This window comes from Mirounga angustirostris, unplaced genomic scaffold (assembly GCF_029215605.1).
Source record: "Mirounga angustirostris isolate CCGP_5_RB_7025 unplaced genomic scaffold, mMirAng1.0.hap1 SCAF_17, whole genome shotgun sequence".
NCBI classification, from domain to species: Eukaryota; Metazoa; Chordata; class Mammalia; order Carnivora; family Phocidae; genus Mirounga; species Mirounga angustirostris.
Window position 1 is genome coordinate 5,773,714 of NW_026991725.1, and position 26,472 is coordinate 5,800,185.

The 26,472-nt window shown below is 36.7% G+C and overlaps 1 protein-coding gene across 13 annotated transcripts in view; it reads left to right on the plus strand.

Annotated features, from left to right (window-relative positions):
• NF1 (neurofibromin 1) overlaps positions 1–26,472 on the plus strand; it is a 289,382-nt gene that overhangs the window by 90,397 nt on the left and 172,513 nt on the right. For 12 of the 13 annotated variants that reach the window (XR_010408419.1, XR_010408418.1, XM_054510962.2 and 9 more), the window contains 5 exons: positions 8,376–8,549; positions 9,019–9,141; positions 9,384–9,458; positions 14,810–14,941; positions 22,558–22,692. Coding sequence is in view for 11 of the 13 variants with exons in the window: in XM_054510962.2 (XP_054366937.1) it covers positions 8,376–8,549; positions 9,019–9,141; positions 9,384–9,458; positions 14,810–14,941; positions 22,558–22,692 (639 nt within the window). In the remaining 2 variants the exon portion in view is untranslated. Of the gene's footprint in view, positions 1–8,375; positions 8,550–9,018; positions 9,142–9,383; positions 9,472–14,809; positions 14,942–22,557; positions 22,693–26,472 lie in introns of those variants that run through there. The other variant, XM_064582375.1, reaches the window with a different exon arrangement.

The following is a 26,472-nucleotide window of genomic DNA, read 5'->3' on the forward strand; positions in this document are numbered from 1 at the left end:
GCTTTGCTTTTCTTTTTCAACATTCCTCTGGCTATGCAGAGTCTTTTCTGGTTCCATACAAATTTTAGGATTATTTGTTCCATTTCCTTGAAAAAAGTGGATGGTATTTTGATGAGGATTGCATTGAATGTGTAGATTGCTCTAGGTAGCATTGACATCTTCACAATATTTGTTCTTCCAATCCATGAGCATGGAATGTTTTTCCATTTCTTTGTGTCTTCCTCAATTTCTTTCATGAGTATTTTATAGTTTTCTGAGTACAGATTCTTTGCCTCTTTGGTTAGATTTATGCCTAGGTATCTTATGGTTTTGGGTGCAATTGTAAATGGGATCGACTCCTTAATTTCTGTTTCTTCGGTCTTGTTGTTGGTGTATAGGAATGCCACTGACTTCTGTGCATTGATTTTATATCCTGCCACTTTACTGAATTCCTGTATGAGTTCTAGCAGTTTTGGGGTGGAGTCTTTTGGGTTTTCCACATAAAGTATCATATCATCTTCAAAGAGTGAGAGTTTGACTTCTTCTTTGAGGATTTGGATGCCTTTGATTTCTTTTTGTTGTCTGATTGCTGTGGCTAGGACTTCTAATACTATGTTGAATAGCAGTGGTGGTAATGGACATCCCTGCCGCGTTCCTGACCTTAGGGGGAAAGCTCTCAGTTTTTCCCCATTGAGAATGATATTCGCTGTAGATTTTTCATAGATGGCTTTTATGATATTGAGGTATGTACCCTCTATCCCTATACTCTGAAGAGTTTTGATCAAGAAAGGATGCTGTACTTTGTCAAATCCTTTTTCTGCATCTATTGAGAGGATCATATGATTCTTGTTCTTTCTTTTGTTAATGTATTGTATCACGTTGATTGATTTGCGGATGTTGAACCAACCTTGCAGCCCAGGGATAAATCCCACTTGGTCGTGGTGAATAATCCTTTTAATGTACTGTTGGATCCTATTGGCTAGTATTTTGGTGAGAATTTTTGCATCCATGTCCATCAGGGATATTGGTCTGTAATTCTCCTTTTTGATGGGGTCTTTGTCTGGTTTTGGGATCAAGGTAATGGTGGCCTCATAAAATGAGTTTGGAAGTTTTCCTTCCATTTCTATTTATTGGAACAGTTTCAGAAAAATAGGTATTAATTCTTCTTTAAATGTTTGGTAGAATTCCCCTGGGAAGCCATCTGGCCCTGAACTTTTGTTCGTTGGGAGATTTTTGATGACTGCTTCAATTTCCTTAGTGGTTATGGGTCTGTTCAGGTTTTCTATTTCTTCCTGGTTCAGTTTTGGTAGTTGACACATCTCTAGGAATGCATCCATTTCTTCCAGGTTATCTAATTTGCTGGCATAGAGTTGCTCATAATATGTTCTTATCATTGTTTGTATTTCTTTGGTGTTGGTTGTGATCTCTCCTCTTTCATTCATGATTTTGTTGATTTGGGTCATTTTTCTTTTTGATAAGTGTCTGGCCAGGGGTTTATCAATCTTGTTAATTCTTTCAAAGAACCAGCTCCTAGTTTCATTGATCTGTTCTACTGTTATTTTAGTTTCTATTTCATTGATTTCTGCTCTGATCTTTATGATTTCTCTTCTCCTGCTGGGTTTAGGCTTTATTTGCTGTTCTTTCTCCAGCTCCTTTAGGTGTAGGGTTAGGTTGTGTACTTGAGACCTTTCTTGTTTCTTGAGAAAGGCTTGTATTGCTATATACTTTCCTCTTAGGACTGCCTTTGCTGCATCCCAAAGATTTTGAACAGTTGTGTTTTCATTTTCATTGGTTTCCATGAATTTTTTAAATTCTTCTTTAATTTCCTGGTTGACCCATTCATTCTTTAGTAGGATGCTCTTTAGCCTCTAAAGGAGTTCTTTCCGACTTTCCTTTTGTGATTGAGTTCTAGTTTCAAAGCATTGTGGTCTGAAAATAGGCAGGGAATGATCCCAGTCTTTTGGTACCATTTGAGATCTCATTTGTGACCTAGGATGTGATCGATTCTGGAGAATGTTCCATGGGCACTAGAGAAGAATGTGTATTCCGTTGCTTTGGGATGGAATGTTCTGAATATGTCTGTGAAGTCCATTTGGTCCAGTGTGTCATTTCAAGTCTTTATTTCCTTGTTGATCTTTTGCTTAGACGATCTGTCCATTTCAGTGAGGGGGTGTTAAAGTCCCCCACTATTATTGTATTGTTGTCGATGTGTTTCTTTGCTTTTGTTATTAATTGCCTCATATAATTGGCTGCTCCCATGTTAGGGGCATAGATATTTACAATTGTTAGATCTTCTTGTTGGATAGACCTTTTAAGTAGGATATAGTGCCCTTCCTCATCTCTTATTACAGTCTTTGGTTTCAAATCTAATTTGTCTGATATAAGGATTGCCACCCCAGCTTTCTTTTGGTGTCCAGTAGCATGGTAAATGGTTTTCCACCCCCTCACTTTCAATTTGGGGGTGTATTTGGGTCTAAAATGAGTCTCTTGCCGACAGCATATCGATGGGTCTTGTTTTTTAATCCAGTCTGATAGCCTGTGTCTTTTGATTGGGCATTTAACCCATTTACATTCAGGGTAACTATTGAAAGATATGAATTTAGTGCCATTGTATTGCCTGTAAGGTGACTGTTACTGTATATTGTCTGTGTTCCTTTCTGGTCTATGTTGCTTTTAGGCTCTCTCTTTGCTTAGAGGACCCCTTTTAAGATTTCTTGTAGGGCTGGTTTTGTGTTTGCAAATTCCTTTAGTTTTTGTTTGTCCTGGAAGCTTTTGATCTCTCCTTCTACTTTCAATGACAGCCTAGCTGGATATAGTATTCTTTTTTTTTTTTTTTTTAAAGATTTTATTTATTTATTTGACAGAGAGAGACACAGCGAGAGAGGGAATACAAGTGAGGGAAAGGGAGAAGCAGGCTTCCCACTGAGCAGGAGCCCGATGTGGGGCTCAATCCCAGGACTCTGAGGTTATGACCTGAGCCAAAGGCAGACGCTTAATGACTGAGCCATCCAGGCGCCCCTGGATATAGTATTCTTGGCTAAATATATCCTGCCAGTCCTTTGTGGCCTGCCAGATCTCTGTGGATAGGTCTGTTGCCAATCTAATGTTTCTACCATTGCAGGTTACAGATCTCTTCTCCCGAGCTGCTTTCAGGATTTTCTCTTTGTCTCTGAGACTTGTAAGTTTTACTATTAGATGTTGGGGTGTTGACTTATTTTTATTGATTTTGAGAGGGGTTCTCTGTGCCTCCTGGATTTTGATGCCTGTTTCCTTCCCCAAATTAGGGACATTCTCTGCTATAATTTGCTCCAATATACCTTCTGCCCCTCTCTCTCTTTATTCTTCTTCTGGGATCCCAATTATTCTAATATTGTTTCGTCTTATGGTATCACTTATCTCTTGAATTCTGCCCTTGGGATCCAGTAGTTGTTTATCTCTTTTTCTCAGCTTCTTTAGTTTCCATTATTTGGCCTTCTGTATCACTGATTCCCTCTTCTGCCTCATTTATCCTAGCAGTTAGCGCCCCCATTTTTGATTGCACCTCATTAATAGCCTTTTTGATTTCGACTTGGTTAGATTTTAGTTCTTTTATTTCTCCAGAGAGGGTTTCTCTAATAACTTCCATGCTTTTTTTAAGCCCAGCTAGTATCTTTAAAGTGATGATTCTGAACTCTAGATCTGGCATCGTACTAATGTCCGTATTGAGTAGGTCCCTGGCAGTCGGTACTACCTCTTGTTCTTTTTGTTGAAGTGATTTTTTCTGTCTTGTCATTTTGTCCAGAGGAGAATAGGTGAATGGGAGAACAAAATGCTAACAGGGTAACAACGTCCCCAGAAAATATACTCTAAACAAATCAGAAAAGACCTGAAGCCGGGGGAAAAGAAAGTGAAAGAAAGAAAAAAGAAAAAGAAAAGCAAAAGAAAAAGATAAAAACAAACAAAAACAGAACAAAAGACAAAAAACAGAATATGATCAAATATGATCAGGCTGATGCATAGATTTGTGCCACACACTGGACTTTGGGTGTATTTTGGTCTGTTAGAAGAAAGTGCCTCCCAAAATTTAAAGAAAGAAAAACTTATGGGGTGCCTGGGTGGCTCAGTCATTAAGCATCTGCCTTCGGCTTGGGTCATGATCTCATGGTCCTGGGATTGAGCCCCGCATCAGGCTTCCTGCTCCGCGGGAAGCTTGCTTCTCCCTCTCCCACTCCCCTTGCTTGTGTTCCCTCCTTCGCTGTGTCTCTCTGTCAAATAAATAAATAAAATCTTAAAAAAAAAGGAAAGAAAAACATATATGTACAAAAATAAGGGTTGATATGAAGGGATGGAATATGACTGTAAAGTTGAAAATTATAAAAAATTTTATAAAAGGAATTGATAAGTTGTTTGGAAAAAGAAAGAGGATTTAAAAAAGGGAAAAAAAGGGAGAGAATGTGATCAGGCAGGAGAGTAGAACAAAGCCATATACTAGAGATTTAGGGTATATTTTGATCTGTTAGAAGAAACTGTATCCCAAAATTTTAAAGAGAAAACAACTTTATATATATGCCAAAAATAAGGGTAATTACTATGAAGGGATAGAATATGTTTCTAAAAATGAAAAATAAAAATGTTTTTTAAAAAAGGGATTGATACGATGTTGGTTGGAAAAGGGAAAAAGAAAAATTCAAGAAAAAAAAACAGTTAAAAAAGAAATTAACTTTGAAAAACTAAAGAATCATGGTAAAAAAGCCATGGATTTTATGTGCAGTATTCCCCTAGCGCTGGAGTTCTGCCGTCTCATTGATCAGTAAACTTGGTCTTGGTTGGCTGTTCTCGCTGATCTTCTGGGGGAGGGGCCTGTTGCCGTGGTTCCCAAATGTCTTTGCCGGAGGCGGAATTGCCCTGCCCTGGCCCGTTTGGGGCTAAGTAATCTGCTCGGGTTTGCTCTCGGGAGCTTTTGTTCCCTGCAAGCTTTCCGTACAGCTTTGGAGGCCGAGAGTGAAAATGGCGGTCTCCCAATCTCGTTTCCTCCCCGAGGAAACGAGAACTCGGGGCCCCACTCCTCAGTGAGCCCCCAGAGAAAAGCAGTCACTCCCGTCTCCCTGGTCCCCGGCCGCACTCCGTGTTCACCCAGCCTGTGACCGAGCGTCTCTATCTCTGGCACCCGACCCCGTGTGGAGTCTCCAAACCCAGCAGATCCCTGCAGTGCACTCCCGCGCTGCTCCTCCCGGGGGAGGAAGGGGAGTCTCCCTGGATCTGCCGCTTGTTGGGTCCCTGCTGGAAGAACAGTGGCCCGACTGTGCTGCGGATCACTGTTTATGGCAACCCCGAGCTGAGAGCCTGCGCCTTGGCTCTGTCTCTGCAGCCAGCTTCCCCGCTCCCATACCTGGGAGGTCTGCCGCACTCAGGCACCCCGGGTCTTTCTGTGACTCCGAGGGTCCTGAGACCACACTGTCCCAGCGAGGGTTACACCCCCCGCTTAGCCACTGGAGCGACGTCCCTCAGTGGAGCAGACTTTTAAAAGTTCGGATTTTGTGCTCCGCGGCTCTATCACTTGCCAGAAGCAGCCGATGGAGGCCCCCTCCCCTGCCGTCTCTCTTCTCGAATATCGCCTTGGATTCACTTCTCCGCATGTCCTACCTTCCAGAAAGGGTCTCGTTTCTGTTCAGAGAGTTGCTGCTATTCTTTTCTTCCATCTCCTGTTGAGTTTGTAGGTGTTCAGAATGGTTTGATTCCCATCCAGCTGAATTCCTGAGACCAGACGAAATCCAGGTCTTCTGCTCCTCCGCCATCTTGCTCTGCCCCCTCAATTTGAATGACTTTTAATGTTTTTTATTTTGTTTTTCTTTTCCTAAATGTTCTGCCTAGAACTTCCCTAGTAATGTTGAAAAGAAGTGGCAAAACTAGGTATCCGTATGTTGTTCCTACTAGGAGAAAAACTTTCAGTCTTTCACTGTTGTGAGTGTGATGTTAGCTGTGGTTTTTTATATATGGCTGTTATCATGTTGAGGAAATTTTCTTCTATTCCTAGCTTATCCAGTGCTGTTATCATGAGAGGGTGTTGAATTTTGTCAAATGTTTTTTCTGCATCAATTGTAAGGATCATGTGAGTTTTTTTCCTTCATTCTACTAACATGGTATATTTTATTGATTGATTTTTGTTGTTGAAACTTTTTTTACGCTCTACAAATAAAGCTCACTTGGTCATGGTGTATAATCCTTTTATATACTGCTGAATTTGGTTTGCTCATTCTTCTTGAGGATTTTTTCATCAATATTTTTAGGGATATTGGTCTGTAGTTTCCTTGTCATGTTTTTGTTTGGCTGTAGTATTAAGGTAATGCTGGCCTCATGAGATGAATTAGGAGGTGTTCCCTCTCCTTAAATTTTTGGAAGTGTTTGCGAAGGATTGGTATTAATTGTTCTTTAAATGTGTGATAGAATCCACCAGTGAAACCACCTGTCCTGGGTTTTTCTTTGTTGGGAGGTTTTTGATTACTGATTTAATCTCCTTACTAGTTCTAGGTCAATTCAGATTTTCCTGTTTCTTAATGAGTCAGTTTTGGTAGATTGTATGTTTCTAGGAATTTGCCCATTTTGTCTAAATTATCCAATTGTTGGCATATAATTTTTCATAGTATTTTATAATCTTTTATTTCTTTAAAAATAGTAATGTTCTCACTTTCAGCTCTGATTTTTGGTATTGTGGATCTTCTGTCTTTCTTTTCTTTTTTTTTTTTTTAAAGATTTTATTTATTTATTTGAGAGAGCGAGAATGAGAGAGAGTACATGAGAGGGGGGAGGGTCAGAGGGAGAAGCAGGCTCTTCGCTGAGCTGGGAGCCCGATGCGGGACTCGATCCCAGGACTCCAGGATCATGACCTGAGCCGAAGGCAGTTGCTTAACCAACTGAGCCACCCAGGTGCCCTGTCTTTTTTTCTTAATCTAGCAAAAGGTCTCTCAAATTTCTTGACCCATTCAAAGAACCACCTTTTGATTTTGGTATTTTCCTGTTGTTTTTCTATTCTCTGTCTTTGATCTCATCTTTATTATTTCCTTCCTTCTGCTAGCTTTGGATTTAGTTTGCTCTTCTTTTTCTAGTTCCTTAAGGTATACAGTTAGGTTGTTGAATTGAGAGCTTTCTTTTTAATGTGTTTCCAGCTATAAATTTTCCTGTTAGCACTGCTTCCACTGCATCCCATTTTTGGTGTTGTGTTTTCACTTTGATTTATTTCAAGATATTTTCTAATTTTCTTTGTGAATTTTTTTTCTTTGATCATTGGTGTTTAATTTTCATGTGTTTGTGAACTTTCCAGTTTTCCTTCTATTGCTGATTTCCGGTTTCATTGTGATCAGGAAAAATATTTCTTTTTTTTTTTTTAAGATTTATTTATTTGACAGAGAGAGAAAGAGAGCACAAGCAGGGGGAGCTACAGAGGGAGAGGGAGAAACAGGCTCCCTACTGAGCAGGGAGGCAGATGTTGGGCTCGATCCCATGACCCTGGGATCATGACCTGAGCTGAAGGCCAACTCTTAACTGATTGAGCCACCCAGGTGCCCCAGGAAAAATATTTCATATGATTTCAGTCTCTTTAAATTTATTAAGACCTGTTTTGTAGCCTAACACATGGTCTATCCTAGATATTGTTCATGTGTACTGGAGAAGAATATATATTCTGCTGTTGTTTGATCAGTTTTGCTTTTGACACATTATATTTGAGAATACATATAAGTGGAGATGCAAAATTTTCATTTAGGAGAAAAACAGAGGGAGCAATTTGTTAGTGAGCTGCAAAGAGGGCTTGAGATCACAAGAATGGATAACTTTTTGTGAGCAACAGAATTTATTTATTTTTTATAGATTTCATTTATTTATTTGAGATAGAGAGAGAGAGAGAGAGCACAAGCAGGGGGAATAGCAGGTTCTCCACCAAGCAGGGATCCCGAAGTGGGGCTTGATCCCAGGAGTCCAAGTTCACGACCTGAGCTAAAGGCAGATGCTCAACCGACTGAGCCACCCGGGCGCCCCAGAACAGATTTTATTTAGAGCAATAGAACAGCCTTAGGTATATCCTTAGTTGGAAGGCTAAAGGTTGAATATAGCCTGGAGTTTAGAAATATTTAAAAAGAGAATATAATCAGCTGAATTCAGGGTTGAGAAGTCAACTACCTTGTTTAGGAAGGACTGTGTTCCTTTAATAATTCAACAAAGAAAGTGAAGAACAGATTCTATTTTTTTTTAGATTTGAGAAACATGTAAATGATGACTACTTAAATTGTGAAATTAAAAATTGGAGATACCAATTATGTAGTTTTAGAATATAATTTTTAGGGGCTGATAATTCGACAAATCTGAAATGTTAGAAACTGCGCATTAATTAACTAGAAACTTCTTTCTATATTTGAATTCTATAGAAGTTGTTTTTGGACAGTCTACGAAAAGCACTTGCCGGCCATGGAGGAAGCAGGCAGTTGACGGAAAGTGCTGCAATTGCCTGTGTCAAACTGTGTAAAGCAAGTACTTATATCAACTGGGAAGATAACTCTGTCATTTTCCTACTAGTTCAGTCCATGGTGGTAGATCTTAAGGTAATATGCTTGTTATTTCTTTACTACAAACTTTAAGAAAACTAAAGGAAAAATAAAATTCTAGTAAAGTATTATTATGCTAGATCGTTGTCAAAGATCATTACTAATGCTAAAGGTCTGAATCATCTTAGATAGTAAGTACATAAGACCTGCTTTTGTTGTTTGTGTTACTCAGACTAAATTGGCTTAGAATATGATGAAAACACAGAATTAACTGGTTTTCTTAAGTTATCATAAATATTCAGACTTGGTTTTAAAATAATGTAGAATTTAGGGCCTAAAAAGAACCATATCTGGTATAGTAAGAATTTTATCGGAGTGATGAACCACATTAGTGCTTTGTGCTTCTTCTGGCAACTGAATGTTATTTCCATGTATGTGGATATTGTGTTGATATTATTAAATAGTAGTAAAAAAAATAACTGCATGATTGTTTAAAGGCTTTTGTTTTCTTTTGGGATTTTCATAGAACCTGCTTTTTAATCCAAGTAAACCATTCTCAAGAGGCAGTCAGCCTGCAGATGTGGATCTAATGATTGACTGCCTTGTTTCTTGCTTTCGTATAAGCCCTCACAACAACCAACACTTTAAGGTGAGAGCATTGGCTTTTATCCAGTTATGTTTACTGATGCTGTTGATCTTTCTTTATAAATATAAAAAGACTAGAAAGGTCAATTGGTATTTCTCAATATTATATATTAATGTTAATTTTAAGACCTTAAGAATTTATTCTGTTTTTTAAAAACTTTTTTTTTCCTGTTTCTCTTTATCCTCATTTGTGTTGAATATTTTTCTCACAGAAATAATATACAGTTTTTTCCTTTGCCTGTGTAGATCTGCCTGGCTCAGAATTCCCCTTCTACATTTCACTATGTGCTGGTAAATTCACTCCATCGAATCATCACCAATGTAAGTCCAAAAGGTATTGCTAAATTACTTAAAATTTTTTTTCTTCCTTTCTTTACTTTTTTATTTCTTTTTAAGAAAGACATTCTTGGTTTATAAAAGGTTTTGAACTTAGATGTATGGTATAGGGAGATTTCTCATAGGGGATTATATCTAGTAACTGAGAAATTATATTTTTCATATTCAATTTGACCTGAGGGCCTTTATTGAGAAAAAAGGAGTTAATAGGATCCTTTGGAAAGATTAAACCTAAAATATTTTATTTGCATCAAAAGCTCTTGAGAACAGTGCCACTGAGAATATAATTGAACATTTCATCCCAAACTCTTTAAATATTATTTTAATACTCCTAGCCTTTTCCCAGCATTTGGTATATTCTGACTTGTCACTTTACCATTTAAATTAAAAGTATTAACTATTTATGGTGTAGGCCAGTATGGTGCATTTTAAAAATGGTAAGATCATATTTGATTGTACTTTTTAGTCCTCCTTAAATAAATGAAATATTAGCACACTTAAATGGAGGTATTGACATGATACAAAAGCATATCAGACAAAATAAGCGAGCTCATTAAAAGATACTTGTGAAACCTTCGACTCTGATGTGAATACATTAAGTAGAATGATAATGAAACCTTATCAGATTTGGACCATGAAGTTTTACTATTTAACCATTACAGAATCTCAATGAAGACAGTTTTGGAAATACTTTGTCTTGAAATCACATGAAGTTTTTCTTAGATATTTGGACTACAAATCTTAAAAATTCTGCCAAATTCTGTTCTTCTGGTTAGGAACAATAATATTTTGAAGGTTCTCAAGCTCTACTTTTATCCATTTATGTGTAAATTGGTCAACTTTTTCTTTTTCTCCCTTAAAAGGGGCTTTATTTGTCTATTTTTTGGTGGGCAGCAAAGCAAGGTTTATTGAGTGATAGTAAAGCAAAGTTTATGAGTGATAGTACAAAGCTCCTAAAGAGGGAGGGGACCTGAAAGGGTTGCCTTAAAAAGGGCTTTACTGAGGTGTTTTTGTCCTCTTTAAAATCAAATTCCATTTTTTTTTAAACACATTATTTTTTTTTAAATGTTTTATTCATTCATGAGAGTCAGAGAGAGAGAGAGAGAGAGAAGCAGAGGCAGAGGGAGAAGCAGGCTCCCCGCCTAGCAGGGAGCCCGATGCGGGACTCTATCCCAGGATCCCGGGATCATGACCTCAGCCGAAGGCAGACACTTAACCATCTGAGCCACCCAGGCGCCCTCAAATTCCATTTTTAAGAGTGTATCTCTGATGAGATAAAAATTCCTCCCCACATTCATTTGCCTTGGATGTGTTTAATTAAACCAAATTCTGCCTCTTCCCTTCTCTTCTCTTTTCTCTTCTGTTTTTTAGAGAGGGAGGGGCAGAGGCAGAGGCAAAGAGAGAATCTTAAGCAGGCTCTATGCGCAGCATGGAGCCTAACACAGGGCTCCATCTCATGACCCAAGCTGAAATCAAGAGTCGGACGCTTAACCTACTGAGCCACCCAGGCGCTCCTGTTTTCTCTTCTTTTATCCATTCCTGCAGGGGAAAAATAACTCTAAATCTATGTAGTGACACATTTAGTTTTTCTCAGTGGGGTGCTAGTAGCATTTTGGGCAGGGCAATTCCTTGTTGTGCAGCACTATCTTGTGCATTGCAAGACGCCTAGTATCCCTGATCCTCATTTCATTAAATGCCATTTGGGCCACTTCCCTCCTCCCACCCCCAGACATTATGAACAACTAATATGCGTTGAGGGAATGATATGTTGCTCAATTGAGTATCCGTGGGTTAAGTTATGGGTATAAATAACATGAGATGTTATTTATCCCAAAAAGGGAAAGCTTAATGAATCTGATTGCAGATAAGGTATGTTTGTATTAAAAATTAAAAAAATTTTTACTTTACTTTTGCCAGGGTAGTGAACCAAGACATTGTATCCTCAATGTTTATTTTCAAGGCCATTTTAAGGGAGAAAAAAAAAAAAAAAAGATGATTTCCCCCCTCAGGTTTATGTGTAATTCAGAATTAAAATATTATTATTTTTCTCCTTTAACTTATAATACTAAAAGCATTCCATTTATTAAAGTGGATGGTTTTACATAAATGCTTAAAACTTGTATTAAATAAACCCAAGTATATACTTCTTTGATACTTTGTGGCTAGTTACTTTAATTGTGAAATATTTTTGTCTACAATTGAATATATAGAGCACTTTCAAGCATGGACTTGGCACTGCTGTAAGTGGCTGAGCTGCTCCTTTGTGGGTTTAAAGCATGCCTGGAGTGGTACTTCATGCATGCCTCAGTGTATATGGTGAAGTGGTTGTGCATCCTTCTGTACTCTGATGAGTACTGCATGTGTGAAGGTGGAGTGTGTCTGTACCAGAGGTCACGTCGATAAGTCTATTTTTATAAAGAAAAACCTATATTGGCTAAGTTTTAAAATACTCAGCATCAGTAACCTTTAATGAATAGCTTGACAAAAAGCATAAATTTGAGTATGTAAAGTATCTTAAAGCTATACTTTAAATGATGATACTTTATCATATTATAGAATGTTTGATAAATTGTTTCTTGTTAGGATTGGTTTTTTTCTTTCCTGTTGTTTGAGGGTAATAGATATTGAATCTGAAGTCCTTTCTGACTGAAAGGACTATTCATAAAGTAACTATGCAGATTTATGGAATTGACCATTACAGAGTCTCACTGAAGACCGTTATGGAAATACTTTGTCTTGAAATCCCATGAAGTTTTTCTTAGATATTTGGACTCCTAAACTTAATTTATTCTTAGTGTAAGATTTCCTTTTTATTGATTCTTGGTTCAATACACCTTGTAAGTTCTTTTCTTCCATGGTTCTTTAGCCAAATTCACAGATTTTGTTTCTTACTGTCACATTGTCAAATAAAAGTTTTTGATATGTTTTTGAGGTTTATTTAGAATTGATAGTGGTTTGCAGTTTTGTTTTCTTTCTGGGAAACATTCATACTCAGTTCGTAAGTACAGCATTTAGATCTAAAATATTCTGTTTCTTCCTAAGAAATCTGAAAATCTGTTGACTATTTGAATTTTATTATATTGTAGACTTCTGTCAGCTTTGAAAATGGTACTCATAGTACTGTCACTTTTTTTATTATGGCATGCTATAAGAGATGAATTATAGTTATAAGATCTGTGTTACGTACTTAATGTTTATTGGGTTCCTTTAGGTTAAATTAGGTATGTTGTTAAAATTGGGAAATTAAAGAAATAGTAATACACATATGTGACCCAGATATCTTAGCAATCAGTGGGACATGCTGTAGCTGTACAGTACTTGGTATTCTGGTTTTTTCCTTATGGCGGTTGTAGTTTCCTTATAGATAGCTCACATACTGAGAATGACATGATCTCTTCCTCCTGAGAGTTTGGATAAATTCTGTCCAAGGCACTTGAAAATTTATTTAAGTAATCTCTTGAAGAATTGCCATAGTTTGCTCATACTATGTACTTGTAAAAGTATTGCCATTTGTTTGGCAATAAACTTAGTGTTTTCAAGGAGGAAAAAAAGGAATGTCTACTTTAGTTGACTAGTTTGAGAAGAGACACATTTAGTAACTGCTTAAAACACTATAATTTTTGCCAACTACATGATGCCTAGTTTTTAGTGCATAATTTATTTGAAAGTGTATCTTTAACTTTTACATTAAAACGAATATTTATATTATGAAAAATGGCACTTAATGACAATCACTAAATCTTAAGTTAAAATCATGTTATTTTATAGGATGCATCTCGTATGGTGATATGATTTCAGTAACTATTGATATAGCATAATAGTTTGGATAGGATGTTATATGGGATGCATCTCTCTTTAGTTATTAGTTTCTGACAAGATATTATGGGGTCAGGAGAATGAGTAGTAGGACCCTTATCTCAATGCATTTTGTGATAATTCAGCCTTTGTTATTTTAAGCTGATTAATACAAGCTGTATAAATTTGTAAGTATATGGAAATCAAGCTGTGTTGATTGCTTGGGCAAGTCAAATGACTAAATTGACCAAAGTTTAAAGAGTCCATTATATAACCAAACTAAAATTTGATAGTTTGTTAGGAATTAGCTTAAATAAAGTAAGAGTTGGGGGAATAGCAGAAACAACCACATTATCCAAAGAGAATTTATTTCTTCCCTCACAGCTTTTGGGGGCCCTTCCTATAAATAAGAGTTCAGTATTCAAATTGTGTATTTTAAGTTGATTGTATAATTTACTATCCAGTACTTAGAGTTTATAATCTAATTTTAGGTTAAGGTAATATAACTTGATGCTACCTAGAATATTCTTAGAATTATGGGTGAAGAAATCAGAAGTTGAGAATTTAGCTTCATTTTGGATGAGAAGGAGCCTGGGAATAGGGTGTGATGCTCTTAAGTCCTCTTCCTGTGCTAGTTCAGTCATTCTTTCCGGTGCTTCCTATGGAGCCGGGAGTGTAGTAAGCTGGAAGCCTATGTCTGAAGTTGACCCATGCCTTGTATAATCTCCATATGGAGTGAAAATTCATCCATTTTTGTATTAACTGATAGACTTTATAGCTTTAGTGATTTTCATAACATAGTAATTAATTTTAAAGTTGAATTAGGCACTATTCAAATAAAATAGGCACTAGAAACTAGAACCAAAGCTAAACAGGTGAGACTGAAATAGACAAATATTTACATAAAATTATTACCTTTAAATCTATTTAGTTATGATCCGTTTGTCTTTGTGGTGATCGTTAGTCTTTTTGTGTATTGTACCATCATTGCATATCAGTTTAAGATTCTAGGTTTACTAATAGTTTTATCTCATTTACTAATTTTGTGTTGTACTTATCATTGTTGTTTGTAGGCATATAAGTGATGGTTTGCCACATGTTCCTTCAACATTGTGTTGAACCACTAATCTTTTTTAAAGCTTTGATAGTAGCATTCTTACGTGGGAAAATATATACTATCTATATATGCATATGTCTCTGAAATGTATAAAATGTTAAACTTAAAAAAAGATTGGCTACAGAATTAGCTCTCTAAAGACTGTTTTTCAGATTCATTAGCTTATCAGTTAAAAAAGACAGTCTCATGCTCATGCACAGGAGGTGGCAATTTGTCTCATGTTCATTATTATATTTTAAAATAAATATGGGTTAGTGTTTGAATTAAAGATATTATTTGAAGACTTTGGAAATCATGGTGTGTGTTTGCATGGTCTTAGAAAGTTTTTCACAGAAGGATAAAACATAAGGCTACAGTGTTAACCAGAATGTATAACTCATGCAAATTTTACTTTTCGTCTCTTATGGTCTCTGTTTTTCTACAGTCTGCATTGGATTGGTGGCCTAAGATTGATGCTGTATACTGTCACTCAGTTGAGCTTCGAAACATGTTTGGTGAAACACTTCATAAAGCAGTGCAGGGTTGTGGAGCACACCCAGCAATACGGATGGCACCGGTAAGATTCATCATGAATTTGAATCCCACCTTCTCCGTATTGCATTTTCAGTGTCTCTATCCTATTCCTGCTTTTTTGATTATTTTAGAAAATCAAATGAGCCCCTTCTTTTCTATAAGTATGGTATGTTGTATACCGCAGTATTGTTGCAATGCTAGTCCATGGTGTTTGTTTTTCACTATTTCAGTGGGTTGAACTTAATTTTCTTAGAGAAATTTTCTCACAAAATGCTGTTAAAATCTTAACTTCCCTTCCTTCCTTCCTTTCTTCCTTCCTTCCTTTCTTTTTCTCTCTTACTTTGTTTTTCCTGTAACTTTTCCTAATAAGTCAAAATATTTTAGTTTGTTTCTCATCTTTGGGGATGAGTAAGGGAAGCCTGACTCCTGGGTTAGAGTGAATGTTTCTACTAATGCACGGTTTTTGCCCATTGGATGCTGAACATTGCACATAGGAAGTTAGAAATAAAATTAAACATTTTTATTTAAAATAAAAGTATTTCATGTTTCAGCAAATATGCTTTGTGTGTTTAAAAATGATAGGCACTTTGATATTGAAGTTTGTGTTTAAACTTAATAAAAGGAGTGTTTTTAAATTAGGTATCTAACAGATAAATATTCTTAAATGGAATTTTAAAACTTATATGGAACCAATTTAAACAGACAATTACAGATTGTAGAAGTCATTTCTTGGTATTTATGTATAGCAAGAGTATTACACATGGCAACTCTTGACATTGATTGGTGGTGCTTTGTCTTCTGCTTATTTTCTATTTTTATTGGCTGCTGTCGCTCACATGATCAGATGCCAACCAGTCACTGTTTTGCATGGCAGTGGGCTTCTGTGGCTGTAAGTATGACCCATTGTAACTACCTCAGAAAAGTTGTTGGTTTCTTTGACTTTTCTGTGTGTAGTTACTGTTATAGTCACATCATGTCATTTCAGATGAAAATGTAGCATGTTTTTACCTATTGGTTTTATCTAGTAAATTAGCCACTTCACATTTATAATTTAAACAGCTTCCTCCCTGGCATGCTTCTCTTTTGCCAAGTTCCCTTACTCAATAAAATATTTTGGTTTAATACAGTTATTGTTCAGTCTTATGCAGTCATCAGTAATTGTTTCTGAGGATTATTTATCTCAGACGTTCAAGTAGAGAAGTTTGCTATACCATATATTTTGGGGTTATTTAGTCTAAAAAATTAGAGCCAAAGAACATGGCAGTTATGTTTTATTAAGTAAAATAAATAAAATGCAAAGTTATTTTTAGTTGACTTTTTGTGATACCAAGTACTTAATTTTTTAGAAAATTGAAAATTTCACTCTAAGTTAATTGGAGATAAATTTTAAATGATAGTTACTTAAATATCATTTAACTAGACATTTAAAAAGTTGTTTTGGAAAATGACTTAAAATAAATTGTGTAACAATTACTCATTCTAAATATCTTCTAGGAAATTAGAACTTTGACTTTTTGTTTTAAGTTTTCTACTTCTTATAGAAAATTGATGGCCTCCAACAATAAAAATTGTTAGAAAGTTAATATTCACTTCCACTTTAATTTCAATATACAGTTTACCAGCCATCTGCAATTTAATTTTCTGTGCATGAGAACTGAACGAAAATGAAACTAAATTATTCTTTTGAATAAAGACAAAATTTGATTGGTATTCTGAAAATGTCCCCTACATTTAGAAGTTATTTTACTTCTTAGCTCTACTTATTAACCGATTCTAGGAGCAACATATTGTATTACTGGAAGTTATTTCATAACAGCCATAACTAGACTTCTTTTGGTCCAAGGACACCTATGATAAGAATTTAGTTTTTATTTCCTATTATTCTCTGAAAGTTTCAGTATATATTTGGTTTGTAAAATCATTCTTAAGCTGTTTATATATTTATATATGTATGAAATTTTTGTTATGTATGTATATGTATATATATACATATGTATATAATTGTACGTAGTGGCTGAAGGAGAGCTTTCTGGCTGATCTTCTTATCAGAAAAAGGAACAGATTTAATATGAAATAATTTTTTAGAATAATAAAATTTTATAATTTAGATGATCCTTAAGGTGAATCTTACCCCTCTTAAACCTGGTGAGTGAATAGTCAGACAACAAATGTGGAAATATTGAGCCCCTCCACAAGCTGCCAGGCATAGTGTTAACACCAGGGAAGCATGACGAACTAAACAGACAAGGCACTTTCTCTCACAGAGATGCCAGTCTTGTAGCTTTTGCTTGAAAACTTCTAATAAAGAGCTCACTACAGGTGGCCATCAAGTATGGAAACACAGAAATTCATAATACATGGTTTAAATATGTGACATCAGGGTTTTTCAACCTTGGCACTATTGATATTTTGGAACGTTGTAGGGGACTATCTTATATGTTGTAGAATGCTTCGCAGCATTTCTAGCCTGTACCCACTACATGCCAGTAGTACCAGTCCTGCTAGTCCAAAAATGTCTCCAGACGTTTCCACATTCCCCTGGGAGACAGTTGCCCCCAACTGAGAACTGCTGTATTACATGACAATTTCAGTGGGTTGTCCTCCTTTGCATTGCCTCAGATGATTCGTGTCTCTGATAAACCTGAGCCTTTGTCTTGCTGCAGAAGTAGCAGTCATGGAGTTCAATCTGTAAGAAGGCTTTATAAACCATCCTGTATTTTCTGGAGGTGGATGTATTTCTTATAGGAAAGAGCAGTTTGAAGGTTTTTTTTTTTTTTTTAACCAAGATGGACTCATCTCCCTATCACTCCCATTCATCACTGATCCTCTCTTTTTCTGAAGCTCCATAGAAAACTTCTGATTCTTCCATTAAGACAGCACTGCAGATATTTCAATAAAGTTACCCTGTACTCCTAAGGTTTCTTTTTATTTTTATATGATTTAGCATTGGGAGGGATTTTATTTAGCTTTCTTTAAGAGCTTGTGGGCTATGTGTGTGTGTACTGTTTGATTTGCACAAATAATGTTTAATGAGTGACAAATAGTCACATGTTTAGTGAAAAGTTGACATTCATTTCAGTGTCTGTCCAGTTCTTCAGCTGTCTTCCCTCACTTGTGCATTAGCTTGATCAAAGCAGGAGCGCTTTCTGGCTTGTCAGACATTGGGTTCCTGGCCCCTAGAATAGTATCTGGCATGTAGTAGGCATTTAGTACATATTTGTTGAATGAGTGAATGAATTTCTTTCTTGATTTGCTTCTCTTTTGGAAAGAATTCAACCTAACACCTTTTTTTCAATTAAAATGACATATTAAGATCAGATTTTCATGTTCCAGGTGTGGTATAATTGAAGAATGCCATTAACCTGCTGTGCCTGCATACCATGTTTCTACTAATATAGTTTAAGATCGCATAATAATGCAATAATAATAATAATCTTGGATTGAGCTCTTTGGCATTTAAACTTTTTAGTCTTTCCATATGAACATTGAGCCATAGCTTCTCCATTTTATGCCTTTGCAGTATTTTTAGAAGTTTGAAATACTTTTTTTAGCACTAATTCTTTACTGTTTTAAAACTAAGGTAGTCAATTAATAATAGATGTATGCATTTTCACAAATATGTGTAATTTATGCACATTTTGCTTCTTAAAGAGATCCTGGCTCAGCAAATGCTCTTACATGCCTGTAATTTAGTCATAGTCTTAAATAAGTTAACAAATGGTTTAAGCCCTTGATAGGCAGCTAAATATTCTGATTAATGAATTTATTGCTGGGCATGACAGCTTCTCTTCTTTGGCCAAAGAGCATGTACCAGCTTGGATTCTTACTAATATCTGTAGTATGGAAGGCCAATCAGTAAATTACTGAATGGATTATTTTTCTTACATTTCTAGTTAAGAAATATATTTCTTCTTTAGCATGTTGTTCCTGATTTTATATAACCCCCTAATGGTCATTAATTAAAAGATATTTGAACTGAAAACTTTATTTAACCCTTTCAAGTCCTTACTCCATATTAGGCAGCAGTGTTGGAATAAAATTTATATGCTGATACCTGAGATTAAGAGATGACATAATTGAGGGCGCCTGGGTGTCTCAGTTGGTTGGGCAACTGCCTTCGGCTCAGGTCATGATCCTGGAGTCCCGGGATTGAGTCCCGCATCGGGCTCCCTGCTCAGCGGGGAGTCTGCTTCTACCTTTGACCCTCCCTGCTTCTCATGTTCTCTCTCTCTCTCAAATAAATAAATAAAATCTTTAAAAAAAAAAATGACATAATTGAACTATTAGGTTTTTGAAAATGATTACTGAATAAGAGATAACTATTATATCTGTTAATTGTTCTCTGTGTTCCTGTGCAATGGCTGCATCAGGGAAGAACAGTTATGCTAAGTTACAACTTAGTAAATAAATTTGTTTAGTGAAAGTTGATCACTTTGATCTAAGGTGTTACCATGACTTAGAATGAAAAAAGAATAGAGGGGTGCCTGAGTGGCTGAGTCATTAAGCGTCTGCCTTCGGCTCAGGTCATGATGGGATCAAGCCCTGCATCGGGCTCCCTGCTCAGCGGGAAGCCTGCCTCTCCCTCTCCCACTCCCCCTGCTTGTGTTCCCTCTCTCGCTGTGTCTCTCTCTGTCAAATAAATAAATAAAATCTTAAAAAAAAATAAAATAAAATTTAATGGGAGCAAACAGTAAAAGCGGAATTTATTAAGTACATTTGGTAAGATATTTACAACAGGATTATAAATGTAAAAGCAAACGGTATTTTTAAGTTTTGTTTTTCTTTTCTGTAGTGACATTTTGTTTTGTTTTGTTTTTTTGTCGTGACATTCTTAAGCATTAATGTGTATATTAGATAGCTGTTTTCCCCTTTGAGGACCAAAACCCTTCAGCATTCTTGGGCAACTAACATATGCATCTTACACTTAAGCATTGAGAATTGTGGCTGTGTGTAAAGTTATGCATCTCCACTTTTTGCCTTTGAAAGACAGCCCATTTACTTGGACTTTTTTATTATGGGTGCATAGATGCTGGATAGCCTTTATCTGTGTATGTACAGTTTCTCCAAAGAAGCCATACAGATGCCCAACAGGCACATGCTCAACATCATTAAACATCAAGGAAGTACAAATCAAAACCACAGTGATATATCACCTCACACTAGTCAGAATGATTAGAACAAAGACAAGAAATAACAGGTGTTGGCAGGATGTGGAGAAAAGGGAACCCTAGCGCATTGTTGGTCAGAATGTAAATTGGTGCAGACACTATGGAAAACAGTATGGAGGTTTTTCAAAAAATAAAAAATAAGGGGCGCCTGGGTGGCTCAGTCATTAGCGTCTGCCTTCGGCTCGGGTCATGATCCCAGGAATCAGGCTCCCTGCTTGCGGGAACCCTGCTTCTCCCTCTCCCACTCCCCCTGCTTGTGTTCCTGCTCTCGCTCTCTCTCTGTCAAATAAATAAAGTCTTTAAAAAAAAATTAAAAACAGAGATACTGTACAATCCAACATCTCTACTCCTAGGTATTTATCTGAAGAAAACAAGAACACTAATTTGAAAAGACATGCACCCCTATGTTCATTGCAGCATTATTTACAATAGCAAGATATGGAGGCAACCTAAGTCCATTAATAGATGAATGGATAAGAAGATGTGGGGAGGGGTGCCTGGGTGGCTCTGTCATTAGGCATGTGCCTTCGACTCAGGTCATGAGTCCCAGGGTCCTGGGATTGAGTCCCGCATGGGGCTCCCTGCTCCATGGGAAGCCTGCTTCTCCCTCCCCCACTCCCCCTGCTTGTGTTCCCTCTCTCGCTGTCTGTCAAATAAATAAATAAAATCTTTAAAAAAAAAAAAGATGTGGGGAAATCGGAGGGAGAAATGAACCATGAGAGACTATGGACTTGAGAAACAAACTGAGGGTTTTAGAGGGGAGGGGGTGGGGGGGATGGGTTAGCCTGGTGATGTGTATTAAGGAGGGCACGTACTGCATGGAGCACTGGGTGTTAGACGAAAACAATGAATCGTGGATCACTACATCAAAAACTAATGATGTATTGTATGGTGACTAATATAACATAATAGAACTAAAAAAAAAAAAGAAGATGTGGTTTATATACACACTGGAATATTAGCCATAAAAAAGAATGAAATCTTGCCATTTGCAACAATATGGATGGACCATGGGGGTATTATGCTAAGTGAAGTAAGTCAGAGAAGACAAATACCGTATGATTTCACTTACATGTGGAATCTAAAAAACAAAACAGAAACAGATTGATAGATACAGAGAACAAACTGATGGTTGCCAGAAGGGAGGGCAGTTGGGGGTGGGGGATCAATGAAAGGTGAAGGGGATTAAGAGGTACTTTATTTCAGTTATAAAATAAGACTTTGGGGCATAATGCACAGTATAGGGAATATAATCAATAATGTTGTAACCACTTTGTGTGGTGACAGATGGTAACTAGACTTATTGTGGTGACCATTTTGGAATGTATTTAAGTATTAAGTCACTATGTTGTACATCTAAAACTAAAAACATTAATAAATAAAGGCATATGTGCCAGAACTTGAAATTTTTATGCCCTTTTAAAGGAAAAAGGAAAATGATTTATAACAATAGAAAGAGGTGGTTTTGTGTCCAGGAGCTAATTGTTGGATTTTTGGTTGAGTAACATTCATAATTATGGTATCAGCACAGCATCTACCGTAGTATCTCTGTAATTGAAGCACATTTTTCATGACTTATCTTTGTCAAAGAGTTCTTTCTCTGTTTTACTAATGTTCTTCAGGCAAAATACATGCATTCTATAACTTGAGAGAGGTGGAATGCCATTGAAGGAAAAAGCAAAACTTACAATTAAACTATTAAATTACAGAGATTGCCAATATAGCATATTTCATCATGTCTAAGAAACACTTTTAGTTTTTAACATCTCTGAAACTGAGACTACATCTTATTTGTCTGGTGTCTTAAGTGGTTTTTCATTTCTTGTGGTACATTAATGATGCATCTTACTAAAATTAATGTAGATTCGGGGCGCCTGGGTGGCTCAGTTGGTTAAGCGACTGCCTTCGGCTCAGGTCATGATCCTGGAGTCCCGGGATCGAGTCCCGCATCGGGCTCCCTGCTTGGCAGGGAGTCTGCTTCTCCCTCTGACCCTCCCCCCTCTCATGCTCTCTCTCTCTCATTCTCTCTCTCAAATAAATAAAATCTTTAAAAAAATAAAATTAATGTAGATTCTATGCAATATTTGTGTGGGATAAATGTTTGTTAAATGAATAGGTCCGTGTATGTATTTGTGAGAGCTATAGACTAAATATTTTATCCCTAATGTTTTCCACATTTTGGAAAATTGTTCTTTTACTTAGGAGTCAATTAAAGTGTTTAGTGTTTTTAATAAATTGTCACTTAAGCTTTATTAGATATATATAAGAATAATATAAATGTTGCAAAAATAGTTTTCATTTGTTTTTTAAGCTTAGTAATATTAACCTTATACTTTTGGATGTTTGTACTCATACCACACATATGGTCGTATAAAATGGCTGTTTTTTCAAAGCTTTTTTATAATGGGTTTATTTTTAAAAGTTAGCTATTGTCTTGAATTTGATATCTGATTTTTACAAGATGATGACATGTTTTTGTTTTTATTTTTAGAGTCTTACATTTAAAGAAAAAGTAACAAGCCTTAAATTTAAAGAAAAACCTACAGACCTGGAGACAAGAAGCTATAAGTATCTTCTCTTGTCCATGGTGAAACTAATTCATGCAGATCCAAAGCTCTTGCTTTGTGTAAGTATTTTTTATGAAACGCCTTGAAATTACTACACTAACTTAATTTGGTTTAAGTAAAATGCCAAGACTTAGGAGATGATTACTAGCTAAAGAACACTCCTGATCCTTTCTGATGATGCTTGAAACCTAAGACATCTTTAAAAAAAACTAACTTACAGAGAAGTTACATTTCTGTAATACTACTGTAGATTTCTTAACCTTTTTTCTTAATTTTCCCTATCATTAAACTAACATATTTTTGTGAGCTCTTCTTTCTTTGCCTTGTGACCAGGTTTATATTAGTTAGACATTATCCTGGGGTGGGGGTGGAGGTGATGAAGCAAACATAAATCCAAGTCCTTTCTCTTGTTCACAGTTGGTTTTTAAATCTCCAGTTGGGCTTGCCAGACCACTTAGCTTTTTTATTTCCCTTTCTTCTGTCATCAACCTATTATCACTGGCTTTGCCTGCAAATACTATATTGGAAGGAGAAGGGGGTGCAGATGGGTGTGGTTAGCACTTAATTATTGTCATAACTCTGTCTTTGCAGCTTTAGATGGTATTTGATTCCTGAGGGCAACACTGTCGTACACAAAGTAGTTAGGAACTACCAGATGTAAATGAGTGCTAGTTATATGAAGCGATTAAAAGCATGGGCTCTGGAGACAAACCAGCGATGTGATTTGGGTGACTTAACCTCTCTGTGTCTTCCTTTTCTCAAAATGATGATAATAGTTCGTGTCTCAGAGAGATTGTTAAGAAGCTTGAGATAGTACACTCATGCTTTTAGGAACAATCTTTAATAAATGCATAATAAGCACCAAATAAATGTCAACTATTATTACTATTAATAAAAGACAGTTGACATTAATATTAATGTTATTAATACCCCAAATATGACCGTTTTGTATTGTGAAGGTCATAGGATAACCTTTTTAACCTTTGTTGAAGTTGCTGCAGTCCCTGGAGAGCAGCGTCCAGAAAAATTTCTTACTGCTTTGTTTAGCAATAGGTTTTATAAGTGCTGATAAGGTGCTTTCAAATTACTATATATAGGGGTTCATTACTTGATGTCCATATTTTCAGGAGTTCTGTGAACCCCTTGAATTTTAAAAAATGTGTACATGAGTAGTTTTTCTGCAGAGAAACAAAAGGGGAGAGAGGGACACACACAGAATTCCTAAAGGGATTAGTAATGCCAAAGGATGGCCTGTGATATTTTGAATTCTTTAAAGAAGCCCATCCAAATTTGGGAGTTTCATAGAATAAGTTATTAGAATCTGGCATGGAAAATTCCATAAAGTCTTCTCAGTGAGACTATGAAAGTAATCAAATCCCCTTTCTCCTCACGTCTTTGTAGCACAAGTTATTTTCGGTGGGATTTCATCATGCATTTGATGTAATATAATTCACATCGCTCTGCAGTGCTATACGTCAGGGTAAAGAATGCACCAGAGCCACTGGTGCCTTCAGTGTTAAGTATTTCATTAGTCAAAGAACAAGAATTTAAACAAAACTTGCTGTTTTCCAAGGTTGAAATTTAGCCAGAAGTCATTTAATATTGAAATTATTTTCTTTGCTGCCATCTAGTGGTGAAGCAACTTTTCTCGGCGTAACCAAAGGTAAGTTAAAATAGTGATTCACTGTAAATACTTAATTGTAGGGACGCCTGGGTGGCTCAGTCGGTTAAGAGTCTGCCTTCGGCTCAGGTCATGATCCCGAGTTCCTGGGATCAGGTCTCACATTGGGCTCCCTGCTTGGGGAAGCTTGCTTCTCCCTCTCCCTCTTCCTCTGCCTGCCGCCCCCACTGCTTGGGCGCACACTCGCTCTCTCTGACAGATAAGTAAGTAAAATCTTTAAAAATAAATAAATACTTAATTATTTCCTATTTACATGAAGAATTCTAAATTGTAGTAAATAGGAGAAGTGTAGAATAACTACTAAATGATGTCAGTCATGGTATTTTTAAGGTCATGTGATTTTATTGTCTGCCATCCCTACCATCTCTGCCCTAATGCGTACTGCTCTTATTCTGTCAGCCCTCCTCAAGGCCCAGCTTGTACCCTCGTCTACCTTCCTGTAAACATTTCTTTGCACTGAAGTTAAAGTTATGGTGATGTCTTTAAAAAGCAAATCTTATCATGTCTCTTGCCCAGCTTAGAACCTTTTAGTTGAAATTGCTCTTGGAATAAAGACCAAACTTCAAATAGACCTATAGGGGCATGCAAAGTCTGACTCCCACCTACCACTTCTGCCACATTTAGCATCCTATTTTTCTCTTTCTTTTTAATTGTAGTGGTGCTCAGTCTTCATTCCATATCACTTATCCCATTCCTTCATACCTTCTCTTGCTGTTCCTTTGGCTTATGATATGCTTCCCTTTCCTCTTTCTATGCATAATTCCAGCTCATTCGGACCTGCTCTCACTACCCGGAGGGAGCCTCCCTGACTGTGCCCCCTTTCTGTAGTAAGGTGCTCCTAGCAGCACGTACCTTGCAGTTCTTCTCTCGTTTGCAGTTTTACAGTTGTTGGTCTGGTGATTTTATTGATGTCTGTCTTTCCCACCAGACCACATGTTCCAAGAGGGTAGGAAACACATCTTTTTAACTTGCCATGTCTTTGGTATCCAATAAATGTTATTATGTGTGAATGAATCTAAATTTTATAAAGTAGGCTAATAGTTTTGAATTACAGATATTCTGGGATGAGGGTTTACCTTAATCATTATAATGGGAAAGAATCCACAGTTAGCAAAGTAAAATAGTGGCACATGTTGCATTGGTCCCACTTAGTGAACCATATAGGGGCGCCTGGGTGTCTTAGTGGGTTGAGCGTCTGACTCTTGATTTCGGCTCAGGTCATGATCTCAGGGTCATAAGATGGAGCCCTGGCCGGCTTCAGGCTCCATGCTCAGCAGGGAGTTTGCTTGAGATTCTCTCTCTCCTTCCCTCTCTGCTCCCCCCACCCACCGTCTCTCTAAAATAAGTAAATCTTTAAAAAGAACCATATATTCTTGAAGTGTAAATAGATGCTTCCAAGGTACAGGAAGCATTTTAGTCTCTTTAGGTAGACATTTGCATTTATATATGCCACTGATTTGCTTTCCTTAGTATACAATGTTTTTCCACAATGAAAAAGTACAGGCATCCGGAGGGGTGGATTCCAGCCTTGGATGTATTGGGGCAGATGCTTTATATTAGACAAGAGGGTTGCCCAGGGTGATCGTGCCGTGCACGTTCTTTGTCTTTGATCAGTTACAAACCAGAGGTATATTATTTAGCCAGTGTAGTGTTAGTGAAAAAAAAATTATCTACTCCTTATATTGATATAATTTCTTAATTAAGAAATTAATTAATTCCTAGTTTTTGTTTTCTTTTCATTAGGATTTTCTCTGGACATCATTCACATGAAGGAACGCTATAGATGTAGATTAAGTGAATCCTTAACAAAAGCAGTTTTGACTTTTTTTTAAAAAAATATTTTATTTATTTATTTGATAGAGAGATAGAGACGGAGCACAGATAGGCAGAGGGGCAGGCAGAGGGAGAAGCAGGCTCTCTGCTGAGCAGGGAGCCCGATGCGGGGCTCGATCCCAGGGGCCCTGGGATCATGACCTGAGCTGAAGGCAGACACTTAACCGACTGAGCCACTCAGGTGCCCCCAGTTTTGACTTTTAAAAAAATTCCACAATTATTGTATTTTATTGAGCTGTGGTTCACATACCATAAAATTCACCATTTTAAAGTGTACTATTCACTGGTCTTTAGTATATTCACAAGATTGTGCAGCATCACCACT